The 15185-nt window shown below is 57.3% G+C and overlaps 2 protein-coding genes across 2 annotated transcripts in view; one reads left to right on the top strand and one right to left on the bottom strand.

The window, feature by feature from the left end:
* The window catches only part of JAKMIP3 (Janus kinase and microtubule interacting protein 3), a 51179-nt gene extending 50830 nt beyond the window's left edge, over window positions 1-349 (bottom strand). Inside the window, exon 1 of the mRNA XM_038141354.1 lies at window positions 142-349. The gene's annotated coding sequence lies outside the window, so the exon portion shown is untranslated. The remainder of the gene's footprint in view (window positions 1-141) is intronic.
* Window positions 350-6540: 6191 nt separating this feature from the next.
* On the top strand, window positions 6541-14577 carry LOC119702843 (BCL2/adenovirus E1B 19 kDa protein-interacting protein 3-like). The gene is made up of 6 exons (XM_038141472.1): window positions 6541-6672; window positions 8884-9061; window positions 10310-10394; window positions 12811-12917; window positions 13002-13151; window positions 13755-14577. Exons 1-6 carry the CDS (start codon window positions 6636-6638, stop codon window positions 13804-13806), a joined length of 609 nt encoding a protein of 202 aa, XP_037997400.1. The 5' UTR covers window positions 6541-6635; the 3' UTR covers window positions 13807-14577.
* The last annotated feature ends 608 nt before the right edge of the window (window positions 14578-15185 follow it).

Here is a 15185-nt window from a genome sequence, read left to right as displayed (position 1 = left end):
TTCCCTCTCTGTCCTCTAAACGGGGGGATCAGATGAGAAGTGATGCATCGATTGGTCCAGGGAAGCACTGAGAGGACAGAGAAGGAAAATAAAACAAAAAACCACTAAAAATCCCCCAAGCATAGAGTAAAATGTGCTCACCACGTAGCCGAGCGCGGATCCGAGCAGTCGGAGGAGCTAAGGACAGGTTTCCCCGGCAGGCTGCGGGATGAGCTCAGTGCCGGCAGGCTCAGCCATTGCGGAGTCACTGCAGCTCCGGCAGCACGTCAGCACTGCTCCTGCTCCAGAGCCCTCCCATCCATCCCTGCCTTCCCGAGATCAGCACTGCTCCTGCTCCAGAGCCCTCCCATCCATCCCTGCCTTCCCGAGATCAGCACTGCTCCTGCTCCAGAGCCCTCCCATCCATCCCTCAATTCCCGAGATCAGCTCTGCTCCTGCTCCAGAGCCCTCCCATCCATCCCTCAATTCCCGAGATCAGCACTGCTCCTGCTCCAGAGCCCTCCCATCCATCCCTGCCTTCCCGAGATCAGCACTGCTCCTGCTCCAGAGCCCTCCCATCCATCCCTCAATTCCCGAGATCAGCTCTGCTCCTGCTCCAGAGCCCTCCCATCCATCCCTGCCTTCCCGAGATCAGCACTGCTCCTGCTCCAGAGCCCTCCCATCCATCCCTGCCTTCCCGAGATCAGCACTGCTCCTGCTCCAGAGCCCTCCCATCCATCCCTGCCTTCCCGAGATCAGCACTGCTCCTGCTCCAGAGCCCTCCCATCCATCCCTGCCTTCCCGAGATCAGCACTGCTCCTGCTCCAGAGCCCTCCCATCCATCCCTGCCTTCCCGAGATCAGCTCTGCTCCTGCTCCAGAGCCCTCCCATCCCTCCGTTCCATTCCATCCCCGTCCCTTCCCAGGCAGCCGAGGATGCTGTTCCAGAGGATGGGCATTTCCAGCTCCCCGAGGAAGCCAAACTCTGCATCCAGCACAGCTGGAACCCGCACGGAGCTGCTCCTCCAGCAGGGCTGCCTGGCTGGAAAGGGCAGGGGGGGATTGAGGGATACTTGGATTTAAAAACAGCTACCAGGCTTTGCACTTGCTCCCAGGAATAGAGATGGGATCAGTTTACAGGATTGTGGAATCACGGGCTCTTCTGGGTTGGAAGGGACCCCAAATCCCCCCCAGTGCCACCCCTGCCATGGCAGGGACACCTCCCACTGTCCCAGCTGCTCCAGCCCCAGTGTCCAGCCTGGCCTGGGGCACTGCCAGGGATCCAGGGGCAGCCCCAGCTGCTCTGGGCACCCTGTGCCAGGGCTGCCCACCCTGCCAGGGAGCAATTCCCAATTCCCAATCTCCCATCCAGCCCTGCCCTCTGGCACTGGGAGCCATTCCCTGTGTGCTGTCCCTCCATCCTTGTCCCCAGCCCCTCTGCAGCTCTCCTGGAGCCCCTCCAGGCCCTGGCAGGCTCTGAGCTCTCCCTGGAGCTGCTCCTCTCCAGGTGAGCCCCCAGGTGTGCCAGCCTGGCTCCAGGGCCGAGGGGCTCCTCTGGACTCCCTCCCTGGGGCCCGTGTTCCATGCAAGCCCACCCCTGTGGAAGTGCAGGGCAGACATTGAGGTGTATCTCTTACAGGAATGGCATTCCTGGGTGCCAGCGTGCTCTGCCGTGACCTGGCAGTGCTGGGAGGGTGGAAAAGGCAGGTGTTGATGCAGGGCCCTGTAAGGTTTGACCTGAGGGCTAAAACACATGGATATAAAGCAGGTCTGTAACCCCCAGTGTGCTGTAACCCACTGCTCCTCATACCTGAGGAAATACCCATTGTCAATACTCACCTGCCCACTAAAATTCCCTTTACATCAGAAACTAATCACAAATATGCAAAAAGAAAATGCATTTGGGTCCAAGATACTTCTAACAGCCCCACACAAAGTTCTCTACAAGCAAATAGGATATAGGGCATATTTGTTTGATTTCGTGTTTTCCTGACATGAGAAATAGCGAAGACTGGGAAGAAGACTGGAACTGTTCCCAGTGTATGTCCATGAACTGCTGACAGGAATGACAGAGCAATCTGAGTGCAGGGCTGGGAAGCAGAAACCTACCCTGGAGCACAGTTTCAGTTTTAGAAAGCAGGGTCTGGGGTTTTCCCCGTTAAACAACAGCTAAGTATCTGGAACTTTGCACTGAAAATCTTCATTTTCCCTCCATCCGAAGCTCCCAGCTGTGCAGGACAAGAAACACGTGACTGCTAACCAGATTCCTTAGAAACGTTTTTGTGGATTCCAACGCCGCGTTTTGTGGATCCTGTTTTTGTGGATCCCAACGCCGCGTTCCCCCTGCCTTCCCCGCTCAGTGGTTCAATTATCCTTTGCCAAAGGGACATGTAGTGGCACTTGGAGACAACAGGACTGGCTGTGGCTCTGAGAGCTGTGACAACAACAGCTCTGGGACAAATAAAACTGGCATCTATTTTTAGAGCTGAATTGCAACACTCTGTGGGAGTTCGTAAGCAAAACAAGTCACGTCGCAGGCAGGGTTGTAAGTGACCCACACAAGAGCCCAGCAGTGGTTTGCATCACTCAAAGAATGGGGTTTGTTTTTCAGCTGGCAAGTGCTCAGGAGAAGCATTCCTCTGGCAACTTCCATGGGCCGAGCTGTACGAAAATGGGAATGGACTTTAAAAACCTGAAGGTAGTAAGTAAAGAAGAGCTGAAGGAATTTTCATGCTCTGCTTTTCTGATTCGCACTGGAAGCGGTCACAGTTTCTTTCATTGGGGGACTGGAAAGCAAACCAGCAGCATTGGTTTGGTTTAAGCCCTGGTTTGTGCCCTGTCCAGCTGTGCCAGCACAGGTTCTGAGCTCCCTGTGACACCGAGCTCAGGTCAGGCAGGACCAATCCACACCACACAGGCTTTTTATTAACTCTCCCAATGGAATAAAATCAGAGAATCAGCAAATCTCACAAGGGCTTGGGCTGCAAGGCTCACTGTGTTCCACCCGCCGTGGGCAGGGACACCTTGCACTGTCCCCCATCACAGCCTGGTGAGCAGCAGCGGCACGGAAATGACACCAGAGCAGCTGGGTGGTTAATGATGAACCTGATTCCAAGAAATGCTCAGCACGAAACACACGCACGGCTCCATTTCCAGAGGCAGCCAGGGAGGTTAATGACCAACCCTCGGTGGGATGCAGACAGGGAGGGCTCAGGTTCCAGCGGGGTTTGCACAGGAGAGCGACAGTCACCGAATCATTTGGGTTGGGAAAGCCCTCCCAGCCCTGGAGCCCCAGCTGTGCCCATTCCCACCCTGTCCCCAGCCCTGAGTGCCACCTCCAGGGCTGGGCACTCCAACCCTCCCTGGGCAGTGCCAAGGCCTGAGCCCCCTTTCCATGGGGGAATTCCTGCTGTGCCACCCTGAGCTGCCCTGGCCCAGCCTGGGGCCGTTCCCTCTGCTCCTGTCCCTGTTCCGTGGAGCAGAGCCCGACCCCCCGGCTGTCCCCTCCTGGCAGGGAGTTGCAGGCACATTTTCCCAAATCAGTCCTGAGATTCCCACTGTCTCACATTGTACTGCTAGGAAGGGAATGCATTACTTTGATTTTTATTAGTAAGAAACCAAAGAAATGTCGGCTAACATTAGCAATGTCTAAACTAATGCAAGTTTTTCACGGGTTTGGGATTACAAACAACTTCTGTGCAATGCCTGAAATACCTGTCCCTCATGCCAGGCCCAACCCAGAAGCTGAAAACAAACACAAAGTTGAAGCTGTCTGAGCAGCAAGCGTGACTCCGTACCCAAATCATCGCCTTTGTTATTCTGTGGAGGAGATGGTCACTGTTTCTGGCTCAAAGGGAATTAATCAATACATGACTGCTCTGTGATGTGCAAGTAAATAAGATTAGAGCGAGTCCCAGTTGTGCAGAGGATCGCTGTGCAACAAATTGATAACCTTTCAAAGATATCATCCAACAACAGGGAAATTCACAATTTTTTCCTGATGACAGCACAGTGTGTTTCTGCCAATAACCCAAAAGTTTCTGCCATCAAATTATACATGAAAATAAAAGCATTCACCCAATGACCAATGAAAGAGCAGCCGGGGCTGCCCCCGGATCCCTGGCAGTGCCCCAGGCCAGGCTGGACACTGGGGCTGGAGCAGCTGGGACAGTGGGAGGTGTCCCTGCCATGGCAGGGGTGGCTCTGGGGGGAGTTAAGGTCCCTTCCAACCCAAACCCTTCTGTGATTCCATGATCCCCACGTCCCTCCTGAGGCAGGCAGCCCTTGCTGGGTGCCCGCAGCGCTGTGCCCCCCGTTCCCCACAGCCGAGGCAGCGCTGCCTACAGGAGAGGAGCAGGTCCCAGAGGCAGAACCGGCCATGCCCCTGATCCAGGCTGCAGGAGAGGAGCAGGTGCAGGAGCCAGAACCAGCCATGGGCCCCGAGGAGCGGCTGCCGAGCCCCGAGCCCCGGGAGGCAGGCTGCCGGCAGCAGGGAGCAGCAGAGCGCTGCGGGAGGAGCAGAGAGCGGCACCGAGCGCAGGCACCGGGAACCGCTGCTCGTTACCCGGTTAAACCCGCTGCTCGTTACCCGGTTAAACCCGCTGCTCGGTGCCCGGTTAAACCCGCTGCTCGGTGCCCGGTCAAACCCGCTGCTCGTTACCCGGTTAAACCCGCTGCTCGGTGCCCGGTCAAACCCGCTGCTCAGTGCCCGGTTAAACCCCTGCTCGGTGCCGGGCCGAACCCGGCGTTTGCTCCTGCCACGGACAGCTCTTCCCTGCTACAGCAGAACTGGTTCCATGGCCCTGTTTCTCCATCGGCTGTACAGGGTCATGCCCACACCCCTGACACCCCGGCCCTGTCCTTCTGGGATGGTTATAAGGCAACATTCCTCACTCTCACAATAACTCACAGAAATTCACCTATGTGTTTCACTTGGGCTTTGTGACTCGGCTGCAGAAAGGCACAGGTGAAAACAGACAAGGTGAAAAAGCCTGCATGCTTTAATTGAGTTAATAAATCAGTAAAATCAGGCTTTATGCATTTGTCTTTACAAAGTCCCAGCAGTAAATCAGTATCTGCTTTCAAATAACAACACGAGTTAAGTGGTTCCCGCTGTCAAGAGCCCTGATGGCATAGCGTCAATTAAAGACCAAAAGGAGAAGATTTCTTTATTATCTATTATTTATTTATTTATTATTTTTTAATTTTCTTAGGGCTGTTCTGTGGAGGGCTAAGAGTCGGACTCGATGATGCTTGTGGGTCCCTTCCAACCCAACCATTCTGTGATTGTTACCTATTTTAAGGCCACACATCATTCGCTGTCGGGGCTGGCTTAGCGGCCGCAAGCTGTGATTTTGCAGGCGGATGTGTCTGCTGTGAAACCCCCTCCATGTCTGCTGTGAAATCTCTCCGTGTATCCTTTGAAACCCCCCGTGGATCCTTTGAAAACATCCCGTGGATCCTTTGAAACCCCCCGTGCATCCTTTGAAACCCCCCGTGCATCCTTTGAAACCCCCCGTGTATAATTTGAAACCCCCCCTGGATCCTTTGAAACCCCCCGTGCATCCTTTGAAATCCCCCGTGTATCCTTTGAAACCCCCCCGTGTATAATTTGAAATCCCCCGTGGATCCTTTGAAATCCCTCGTGTACGCCTGTCCCGTGTGACTGAAGCGCCCTGAGGGAGGCCCGCGGGCGGGCAGGCCGTGCGGAGTGCTCCGCGGCCAGAGAGCGGGAGTCATGAGGGGTGTTCTGAGGGATGGTGTCCCGAGGGATGATGTTCTGAGGGATGATGTTCTGAGGGATAATGTGAGGGATGATGTTCGGAGGGACGATATCCTGCAGGATGATGTCCTGCGGGATGATATCCTGAGGGATGATGTTCTGAGGGATGTTCTGCGGGATGATGTTGTGAGGGATGTTGTGAGGGATGATGTTCTGCAGGATGATGTTCTGAGGGACGACATTCTGCGGGATGATGTCCTGCGGGATGATGTTCTGAGGGATGATGTTCTGAGTGACAAAGTTGTGAAGGACGATGTTGTGAGGGACGATGTTCTGAGGGATGACGTCCTGCGGGATGATGTTCTGAGAGATTATATACTGAGGGATGATGTTCTGAGGGACGATGTTCTGCGGGACGATGTTCTGAGGGATGGTGTTCAGAGGGATGATGTTGTGAGGGATGATGTTCTGCGGGATGATGTTCTGAGGGATGATGTTCTGAGGGATGATGTTCTGAGAGATTATATACTGAGGGATGATGTTCTGCGGGATGATGTTCTGAGGGATGATATTCAGAGGGATGGTGTTCTGAGGGATGATATTCAGAGGAATGATGTCCTGCAGGATGATATTCAGAGGGATGATGTTCTGCGGGATGATATCCTGAGGGATGATATCCTGCAGGATGATGTCCTGAGGGACATCCTGCGGGAGCCGTCCCCGCTCTCCCGTCGCCCGCCCGGCCCCGCTCCCTCCCGCCCATCATGGCGGCCCGCGGTGCGCTGAGGGAGCGCGCGCCCCGCCCCGCCCCGCCCCGCCCCGCCCCGCGGCGCTGGCCAATGGGCGGGCGGCGCGGCGCTGACGTCACGGGCGGCGCTGAGGCGGCGCTGGGGCGGGCGGCGCGCGGTCAGTGCGTGCCCGGCCGCCCGCCAGCCATGTCGCGACAGAGCCCTCAGGAGGAGAACCTGCAGGGTAAGGCCGCGGCGAGCGGCGCCGGGGGCCGGGGACGGACCCGCGCGGGGCCCTTCTGGGTCGCGATACTGGGGGATTGCGGTGGCAGCTGTGCGCGCCGCAGTGCGTGCCCGTCGCCCCTGTCCCAGGGAGCGGGCTCGGTGGATGTGCCTGTGGGCAGGGCTCGGGCCAGTGGCGGGGATCGGGTGTTGGATAGCACCGGATTGGCCGGGGAAGGGAAAAATCCCCGCGCAGCCACACACAGCGCGGCTGGCACGGGGCTTGTCGCGATTTCAGGGGCCGTTCCCATCGCTCTGTGGAATTCTACTTCTTAATTCCCAGCGTTGAAAGCTGTGTCTTAAGAAAATGAAGCTTCCCAGCGCTGCTCCGGTGCTTTGCAGTGCTGGCCTGTGCTCGCACATGTGTCCTGGGCTGGGCTATCGTGACAGACCCCTCTGTCCCGAGGCCATCCCCGGGACTCGTCTGGCCGGGCTGCATCGCCTCTCCTGGGCTTCGGTCTGTTTGTGTTTCCAGCTTGATAAAAACACAGCTGCTTTTATCTTTAGATGGTGATATCACAGCCTGCTCCGTGTGCTCCAGCACAGCCCTGCTCTGAGGAGTGTCTGAAAGGGAAAGGGAAAGGCAGGGAGAATTGTAAACCACATCTTCTGTCCCCTTGCTCCTGCAATCGCAGTCCCCTCCCTGCTTTATCCTGCATTCCCAGCGCTGTACCCAGTAAGATTTCAGCAGATAATTTGAGCTCTAGCGGTTGTGATGGTTCTTTGGTAAGAACTTGAGCTTCCCTGGATTTCAGGGGAAAGGGTAGGGAAGGGTTTGTCTGGCTCTGAACACACTCCCTGCCACATACCAGGCACTGTCACGTGGAGGGGAAAATTCCCAAACAAACCCAAACAACAACAAACCAGCTGGGAAGGAAAAGGGCTTTGGAAGGAAAGTGTCTCTTCCAGACTCGGTGGCCTGGAATGTTTGTAAGCAGCAGGTTTTGTGGTACTGTGGCTGTCCAGAGGGAGGTCTGTGTTTTCAGAAGGGAGATGCTCGTGTTGCTGATGCACACGAGGCAGTTTGGCTTTGTGCTGTTCCCGGTTGATTTTGGAGCCCTCGGTCTCCTCCCAGCCCGGATATCTGGGCTGGCTTTGCTGGTTTGAGGTTCCTGCTCCACGCTCAGCCTGCATCCCTGTGCTGCTGGAGGGCTGGGCAGGGACCCTGCAGCTCCAGCTGTGTGTGCTGTGCCTGTGTGCCCTGAGCAGCCCCAGCACCACGGGCCGCGTGTCTGCTTTCCCTGCTCATTCCCTGGGCATCCTTGCCCAGAATCCAGGGGATCCCCGCTGCCCTCCCGCTCCTGTCCCCGCTGCTCTGCTCCCTGCGCGCTGCTGGGGCTGGGCCACGTCTGTTCCACGCTGGGTTCCTCTGGCACCTCTGGAACTCGGGTGTTTTCTGTTCCCTGAGCTCAGTCCTGGGGGCTGGAGGGACAGGACATCCCAGTGCCAGAGGGCAGGGCTGGATGGGAGATTGGGAATTGGGAATTGTTCCCTGGCAGGGTGGGCAGCCCTGGCACAGGGTGCCCAGAGCAGCTGGGGCTGCCCCTGGATCCCTGGCAGTGCCCCAGGCCAGGCTGGACACTGGGGCTGGAGCACCTGGGACAGTGGGAGGTGTCCCTGCCATGGCAGGGGTGGCACTGGGGGGGATTTGGGGTCCCTCCCACCCAAAGCATTGCAGGATTCCTTAGGGAGGGAGCAGCTCCGGGCCCTGCAGCGAGCTGTCCCTGCCCAGGAGTTGTTATTCCCTCCCTTAGGAAAACAAAGCCCATGTGACCGTGTTAAATATACTGCTAGCAGCAACCCATGACAGCCCTTGCCTCACACCCGCAGTTGCTTAACAGCAGCACCTGCAAATGGCACTGAGGAAAGGCTGCACTGAGCAGGCCCTGCGCTCTGGAGCCCAAAATAATTTCAGCAAACTAACGGCTGAGCTTTGGCAGCAAAAGTCCTTGAGATTACTGTGACTGCCACCTATGTTGAACAATAAAAATTTAACATATCCCAGAATAAAAGATCAGTACGTGCGGAGAGAAACACAACGTACTGCTAGCAGCTGCCTCCCAGCCCCGTGAGCCTTCCCAGCCCGGCTGCCTGCCCTTGGCACTCCGTGCTGTGAGAGCTGGGAGCAGGGCTGGCCGTGCCCCTGCGGCTCAGCTGTGCCCTCTGCCCGCAGGGTCCTGGGTGGAGCTGCACTTCAGCAGCAATGGCAGCAGCAGCTCCGTGTCCACGGGCAGCCAGGAGCAGGTGCCAGCCTCGCTGTCCATCCACAACGGGGACATGGAGAAGATCCTGCTGGACGCCCAGCACGAGTCGGGCAGGAGCAGCTCCAGGGAGAGCTCCCACTGTGACAGGTGAGCGGGGGCTCTGCCACGGTCACCGTGGGGTCCCAGGGGTGTCCCCGAGGCAGAGACAGCAGTGCCGCACGCGTGAATTCACACGCACGCGCCTGTTCGTATGAACACGCGAGTGGCTAGGGGTGTGTGTGCTCCCACATGAACACACGAGTGCCTAGGGGTGTGTGTGCTCCCACATGAACACACGAGTGCCTAGGGGTGTGTGTGCTCCCACATGAACACATGAGTGCCTAGGGGTGTGTGTGCTCCCACATGAACACACGAGTGCCTAGGGGTGTGTGTGCTCCCACATGAACACACGAGTGCCTAGGGGTGTGTGTGCTCCCACATGAACACACGAGTGCCTAGGGGTGTGTGTGCTCCCACATGAACACACGAGTGCCTAGGGGTGTGTGTGCTCCCACATGAACACATGAGAGCCTAGGGGTGTGTGTGCTCCCACATGAACACACGTGTGCCTAGGGGTGTGTGTGCTCCCACATGAACACATGAGAGCCTAGGGGTGTGTGTGCTCCCACATGAACATGCGTGTGCCTAGGGGTGTGTGTGCTCCCACATGAACACATGAGAGCCTAGGGGTGTGTGTGCTCCCACATGAACACACGAGTGCCTAGGGGTGTGTGTGCTCCCACATGAACACACGTGTGCCTAGGGGTGTGTGTGCTCCCACATGAACACACGAGTGCCTAGGGGTGTGTGTGCTCCCACATGAACACACGAGTGCCTAGGGGTGTGTGTGCTCCCACATGAACACACGAGTGCCTAGGGGTGTGTGTTTCGTGTGTGCTCCCACATGAACACACGTGTGCTCAGGAGCCACAGCAGATGTCCAGGAGTGTCACACAGTGTCACACAGCAGCCCAGCCCAGGGGCAGCTGCTCAGGCAGTGCCACTAATGCGTGTGCTGGATTTTGGTGGGCTGGGAGGTCTCCAGCCTAAGCTGTGTTTGGGAAAGCCCAAACTGCAGGACTCAGACTCCGCAGCAGGACCTGCCTGGCCTGGCTGGGGGGGATTCAAACCAAGCCCTGCTGGCACTCCTCGTGAGCTGCCCGTTGTGTCTGTGCGAGTGCCAGGGCTCCCCCGGCAGCGTGGGCAGAGGGCTGGGGGGCAGAGCGGTGCCTCTGGTGGCTGGGCTGTGGCAGCACTGGGGGCACGGTTGGGGCACTCCTGGGCACAGTGCCCAGCTGCCAGGCTGTCACAGAACGCCTCACCTCCTCCTTTCCTGGTGCTTCTGTCCTGGTGCAGCCCTCCTCGCTCCCAGACCCCCCAGGACAGCCACAGAGCTCTGGAGATAGAGAGCCACAGCAGTGGGGAGAAGAACAGCTTCCAGGTAAGAGCCTCACCTGGCCGGGGGAGAGGGCAGCTCTGGCTCTGTGCTTTGGGCAGGAGCAGCAGGAGCTGCTGAGGCAGAGGCTTCCACAGCTCACAGCAACCCTGGCAGATCCAGCCTGGCTGTGTTTGTTCCTGACACCTGGGGATGTTTTGGTTTGGTCTTTCCAATCTGTGACTGAGATTTTTCAGAAGGATTTGCCCTCTCCCTTTGGCCGCTGACAGGGTGCATTTCCTACATCCCCCACCAATGCGCCTCCACCAATTCAGCAGGAATTTTAAAAGATATTTCGACAGCAGCAAGAATTTCTAGAGCCACCTAAATAGGGCAGACAAAAATACACAATTTCCAAGCCCCGCCATAGCTCTGATTCCAGGTATTTTAACATTAATACCACACCTGAATATGTGCTGCTTTGGAAAACTCCCTGTTCTGTCTGATTTCACTTTGTAGGTTTGTTTACCTTGCAGGGAAAATGAATAAACACATTTGCAACAAGCGTGGGGGAAAGGATGTACATTGACCATGTCTAATCAATGCAGGGCTTATTGCAGGATGACAGGCTGAAATCTGAAGTCTTCAATGTAATAAATTAGCTTTTCATATTAAAAAAATGACTCACAAAACATTTTGAGGAAGGAAGTATTTCAAGGAAGTGAATTTTTCTGCATCATTTCTACAACTCCTGCCAGACTCCGAGGACCCCGCTTTAGGTTAGCTAAATGTGGTACAGCAAGTTAATTATTACTGGAAATTATTATTTTATATTGTCAGAAACACCCTTCAGCTGTTTAAAGATCATGATTTAGACTCTGAGAACAAATAACCCCAAGTTAGAAAGCCGACAGAATTTCAGCTGCCTGGACAGTTTTATTTCCATCCTGTGTGTGTGTGCATCAAGAGCTGCTGGAATTCTGGGAGCAGGATCTATTTTTATCCCAAGGCCTGGGCTGTGTGGAATGGAGCCGAGCTGAGCCAGGAGCTCTGCCCTGACTCAGCGTTTGTGCTGTAACTGCACAGAGCTGGGGCTGGGGGAGCTTGTTCTGTGAGCACACACCTGCCAGGCTCACCTGGCCCCCAGCAGGGCCCAGGGACTGCAGCTGGCCCTGCCAGGAGCTGGACAAGGACTGCCAGTGACACCTGCCAGCTCTGAGCAGGGCCAGGAGTGCCTGTGCCAGTGTCCATCAGGGCTGGGATAGGGCAGGAGTGCCTGTGCCAGTGTCCATCAGGGCTGGGAACTGGGATAGGGCAGGAGTGCCTGTGCCAGTGTCCATCAGGGCTGGGAACTGGGATAGGGCAGGAGTGCCTGTGCCAGTGGAACAGGGCTGGGATCTGGGATAGGGCAGGAGTGCCTGTGCCAGTGTCCATCAGGGCTGGGATAGGGCAGGAATGCCTGTGCCAGTGTCCATCAGGGCTGGGAATTGGGATAGGGCAGGAGTGCCTGTGCCAGTGGAACAGGGCTGGGATCTGGGATAGGGCAGGAGTGCCTGTGCCAGTGTCCATCAGGGCTGGGATAGGGCAGGAATGCCTGTGCCAGTGTCCATCAGGGCTGGGAATTGGGATAGGGCAGGAATGCCTGTGCCAGTGGAACAGGGCTGGGAATTGGGATAGGGCAGGAGTGCCTGTGCCAGTGGAACAGGGCTGGGATCTGGGATAGGGCAGGAATGCCTGTGCCAGTGTCCATCAGGGCTGGGAATCTGGGATAGGGCAGGAGTGCCTGTGCCAGTGGAACAGGGCTGGGAACTGGGATAGGGCAGGAGTGCCTGTGCCAGTGTCCATCAGGGCTGGGATCTGGGATAGGGCAGGAATGCCTGTGCCCACTGGAACAGGTCGGGGAGCTGAAGATATTTCAGGTCTGTGCATGAGGATTAAGCGCTGGGCTCTGGGATTTCACTGCCAGGGCAGTCTTGTCTCGGGCACACATGGGATAATGGGGCGTGGGGTATGGGATAATAGGGTGTGGGGTATGGGATAATAGGGTATGGGGTGTGGGGTATGGGATAATGGGGCGTGGGGTATGGGATAATGGGGCGTGGGGTATGGGATAATAGGGTATGGGGTGTGGGGTATGGGATATGGGGTATGGGATATGGTCTTTGCCATTCGCACCCCACTCTGAGGATGGTTCTCCCTGCTCCTGCTCTTGGTGTGGGATGTGAACACTTCCCAGAAGGGGCATGGGAAGGTGGATGTCAGTGCTGGCTCGGGCAGGGGTCTCAGGCAGTGATCCCGGGCAGGGGTCCCGGGCAGGGGTCCCAGGCTGTGGTCCCGGGCAGGGGTCCTGGGCAGGGGTCCCAGGCTGTGGTCCCGGGCAGGGGTCCCGGGCAGGGGTCCCGGGCAGGGGTCCTGGCTGCAGCCAGGGCTGTGCAGCTGCAGCTGCCCTGCTCGGTGCTCAGTGCTGTGGCTCTGCTTGCAGTCTGAGGAGGATTTCCTGGAGAGGAGGAGGGAGGTGGAGCGGCTGCTGCGGAGGAACGCGGATTGGATCTGGGACTGGTCCAGCCGGCCCGAGAACATCCCGCCCAAGTGAGTGCTGCCACGGCTGCTGGGAGAGCTCCTGCAGCTCCTGCTCCTGCCTCAGCACCCCTCACCTTCCTTCCCCAAACGCAGGGAATTCCTCTTCAAGCACCCCCGGCGCACAGCCACGCTCAGCATGAGGAACACCAGCGTCATGAAGAAAGGGGGGATATTCTCTGCGGAATTCCTGAAGGTGTTCCTCCCATCCCTGCTGCTCTCTCACCTGCTGGCCATTGGACTGGGGTAAGGTTCAATTGAGAAAAAAGAGGAGATTTTTTTACCTGCTTTCTTTGAGGCCTGATTCTGATTCCCAGTTCCCTCTTTGTCCAAGATGGTTATTCAGGAAGTGCTTCCTGCCTGTGGTATTGCTGGATGGTTGAAGTTTTCTGATTTTCTCCCTGGTTGGGAATTTCTCAGAACAATTAAGAGGCAGGGAAATGAGGAATTCTCTACACTGGAACTGTAGTGACACAACACTCGGCTCCACTGGAGATGAGACTCTTAATCTCACAACTAGGAGATCAGCAAAGCAAAAAGCTAATATTGAATAGATTTTAAAATTCCACTGACATAGATTTAAAAATATTTAATATTATTTTAAATTACCCAGTAGATGTTTTTAATTCCTGGGAGGGATGGGGGGTGTTTCCTTTCCAGAGGAGCGTGGGGGCAGGTGCTGGGCCCTGGAGCGGGGGCAGCTCCTGGGGCTGGGCTCCGGATCAGTTCTGTTCCAGCTCCGCTGGCAGCGCTGCTCCCGCCGGCAACTCCAGCGGCGCTGGCCTGGCAGGGAGGGCGTTCCCGCCCCGGAGCAGCCTGGCTGAGCGAGTGCTCTGCCCCTGCCCGCAGGATTTACATCGGGAGGCGCCTGACCACCACGGCTTCCAGCAGCACCTTCTAGCGGCGGCGGCGGGGCCGGAGCGCAGGAGGAGCCCAGGAGGGGAGCCGGTCGCGGCGCCGCGCGTGTGTCCTGTCCGTGTCCTGTTCTAGTTTAGTCTGAACACGGGAAGGGAGACGCCGGAGCTCCCGTGTCACATAGAGCCTTCTGGATCAACCCCCGCTGGATCAGCCCCGCGAGCGCGTGGCCGACGCTGCAACGTCCCGTAGTGCTTTGTAGTGCAGTAGTGAGCGTTAGAGCAGCTCCGTGTTTAGTCAGCCCCAGCTTTCAGCAGCCCCTGTGCTGGGCCGTGCCCGCGGTGGGAAGGCTGGCGCTGCTCCTGCAGCCCCCGAGGCAGGCAGGGATGAGCCCAGGCTGCGGTGGCCTTTCAGACGATCCGGGAGTTGCCAGGGGCTCTCCTGCCCCGGCAGCTTTCCCTCTGGTAGGTGTTGCTTGGTTCACGGGTGGGAGGTGAAGGTGTCGAGACACAGAGGTGAGCACGTGGGTAAAACTCCGTCGGTTTGTCCCAGTTCAGAGGCAGGGTTTGGATTTAGTGCCTACTAAAAGCTGCTTGTGCCAGGACATTTATTTAACCGCAGCAGTTACTGCAGGGTCTGTCGCTTACAGGCTTTTCCTGTCCCACATCAATCTGCACATGAACCACAGGGTGGCTTCTCCTTGGTTTTTACTGATGCAATGCCTTTCCCTCCCGTGATTTTACCTTATTTAATGAGAAGATGAATGTTTGCCAAAATACCATGTTTTATATATTTAAATAAAAAGGTTCCTGGTGAACTCAGCGTTCCCTCATTCCTTTTTCTCCGGGGGCTGATGAGGCTCTTGGCCTCTGCCTGCCCCTTCCCACCGGTCCTTCCTGACATGGAATTGAGCCGTTTCCATGGAAACAGCATCCTTCAGCCCTCAGCAGGCCCTGGGCGCCCTGCCCTCACTGCAGCGCGGGGCGTGCTGCTCCCGAGCGGCTGCAAACTTGGAATTGCTGAGGCTGGAAAAGCCCTGTGAGCCCACGGGGTGCCACCCTTCCCAGCCCTGCCCCGTGTCCCCAGGTGCCACCTCCGCAGGGCTGTGAAACGCCCCCAGGGATGGCGGCCCCGGGCAGCTGTGCCAGGGCTGGGCAGCTCTTTCCAGGAAGGAATTTTCCTACCCTCCAATGCAAACCTCTCCCGAGGCTGGAGCCAAGAGCCCCCGCCTGCTCCGCTGCCGCTTCCCTTTCCCGTGCGACAGAGCAGCAGCTCCCTGCCGAGCAGCGGCCGGGCTCCGGCTGACGGGAAGGGGTTAAACACGGTGTCCCTTGGTCACTGCCATTGTCCCCCGGCTCCTTCCCCCCCGAGGGGACGCCCTGGGGCGGCGCTGGCTGCGGGGCACAGCGCGGCGTTCCTGCTCAC

Source organism: Motacilla alba, chromosome 6 (genome assembly GCF_015832195.1).
Source record: "Motacilla alba alba isolate MOTALB_02 chromosome 6, Motacilla_alba_V1.0_pri, whole genome shotgun sequence".
Taxonomy (NCBI): Eukaryota; Metazoa; Chordata; class Aves; order Passeriformes; family Motacillidae; genus Motacilla; species Motacilla alba.
The sequence above is the reverse complement of the archived record's forward strand: the minus strand, read 5'-3'. Positions and strand labels throughout refer to the sequence as shown.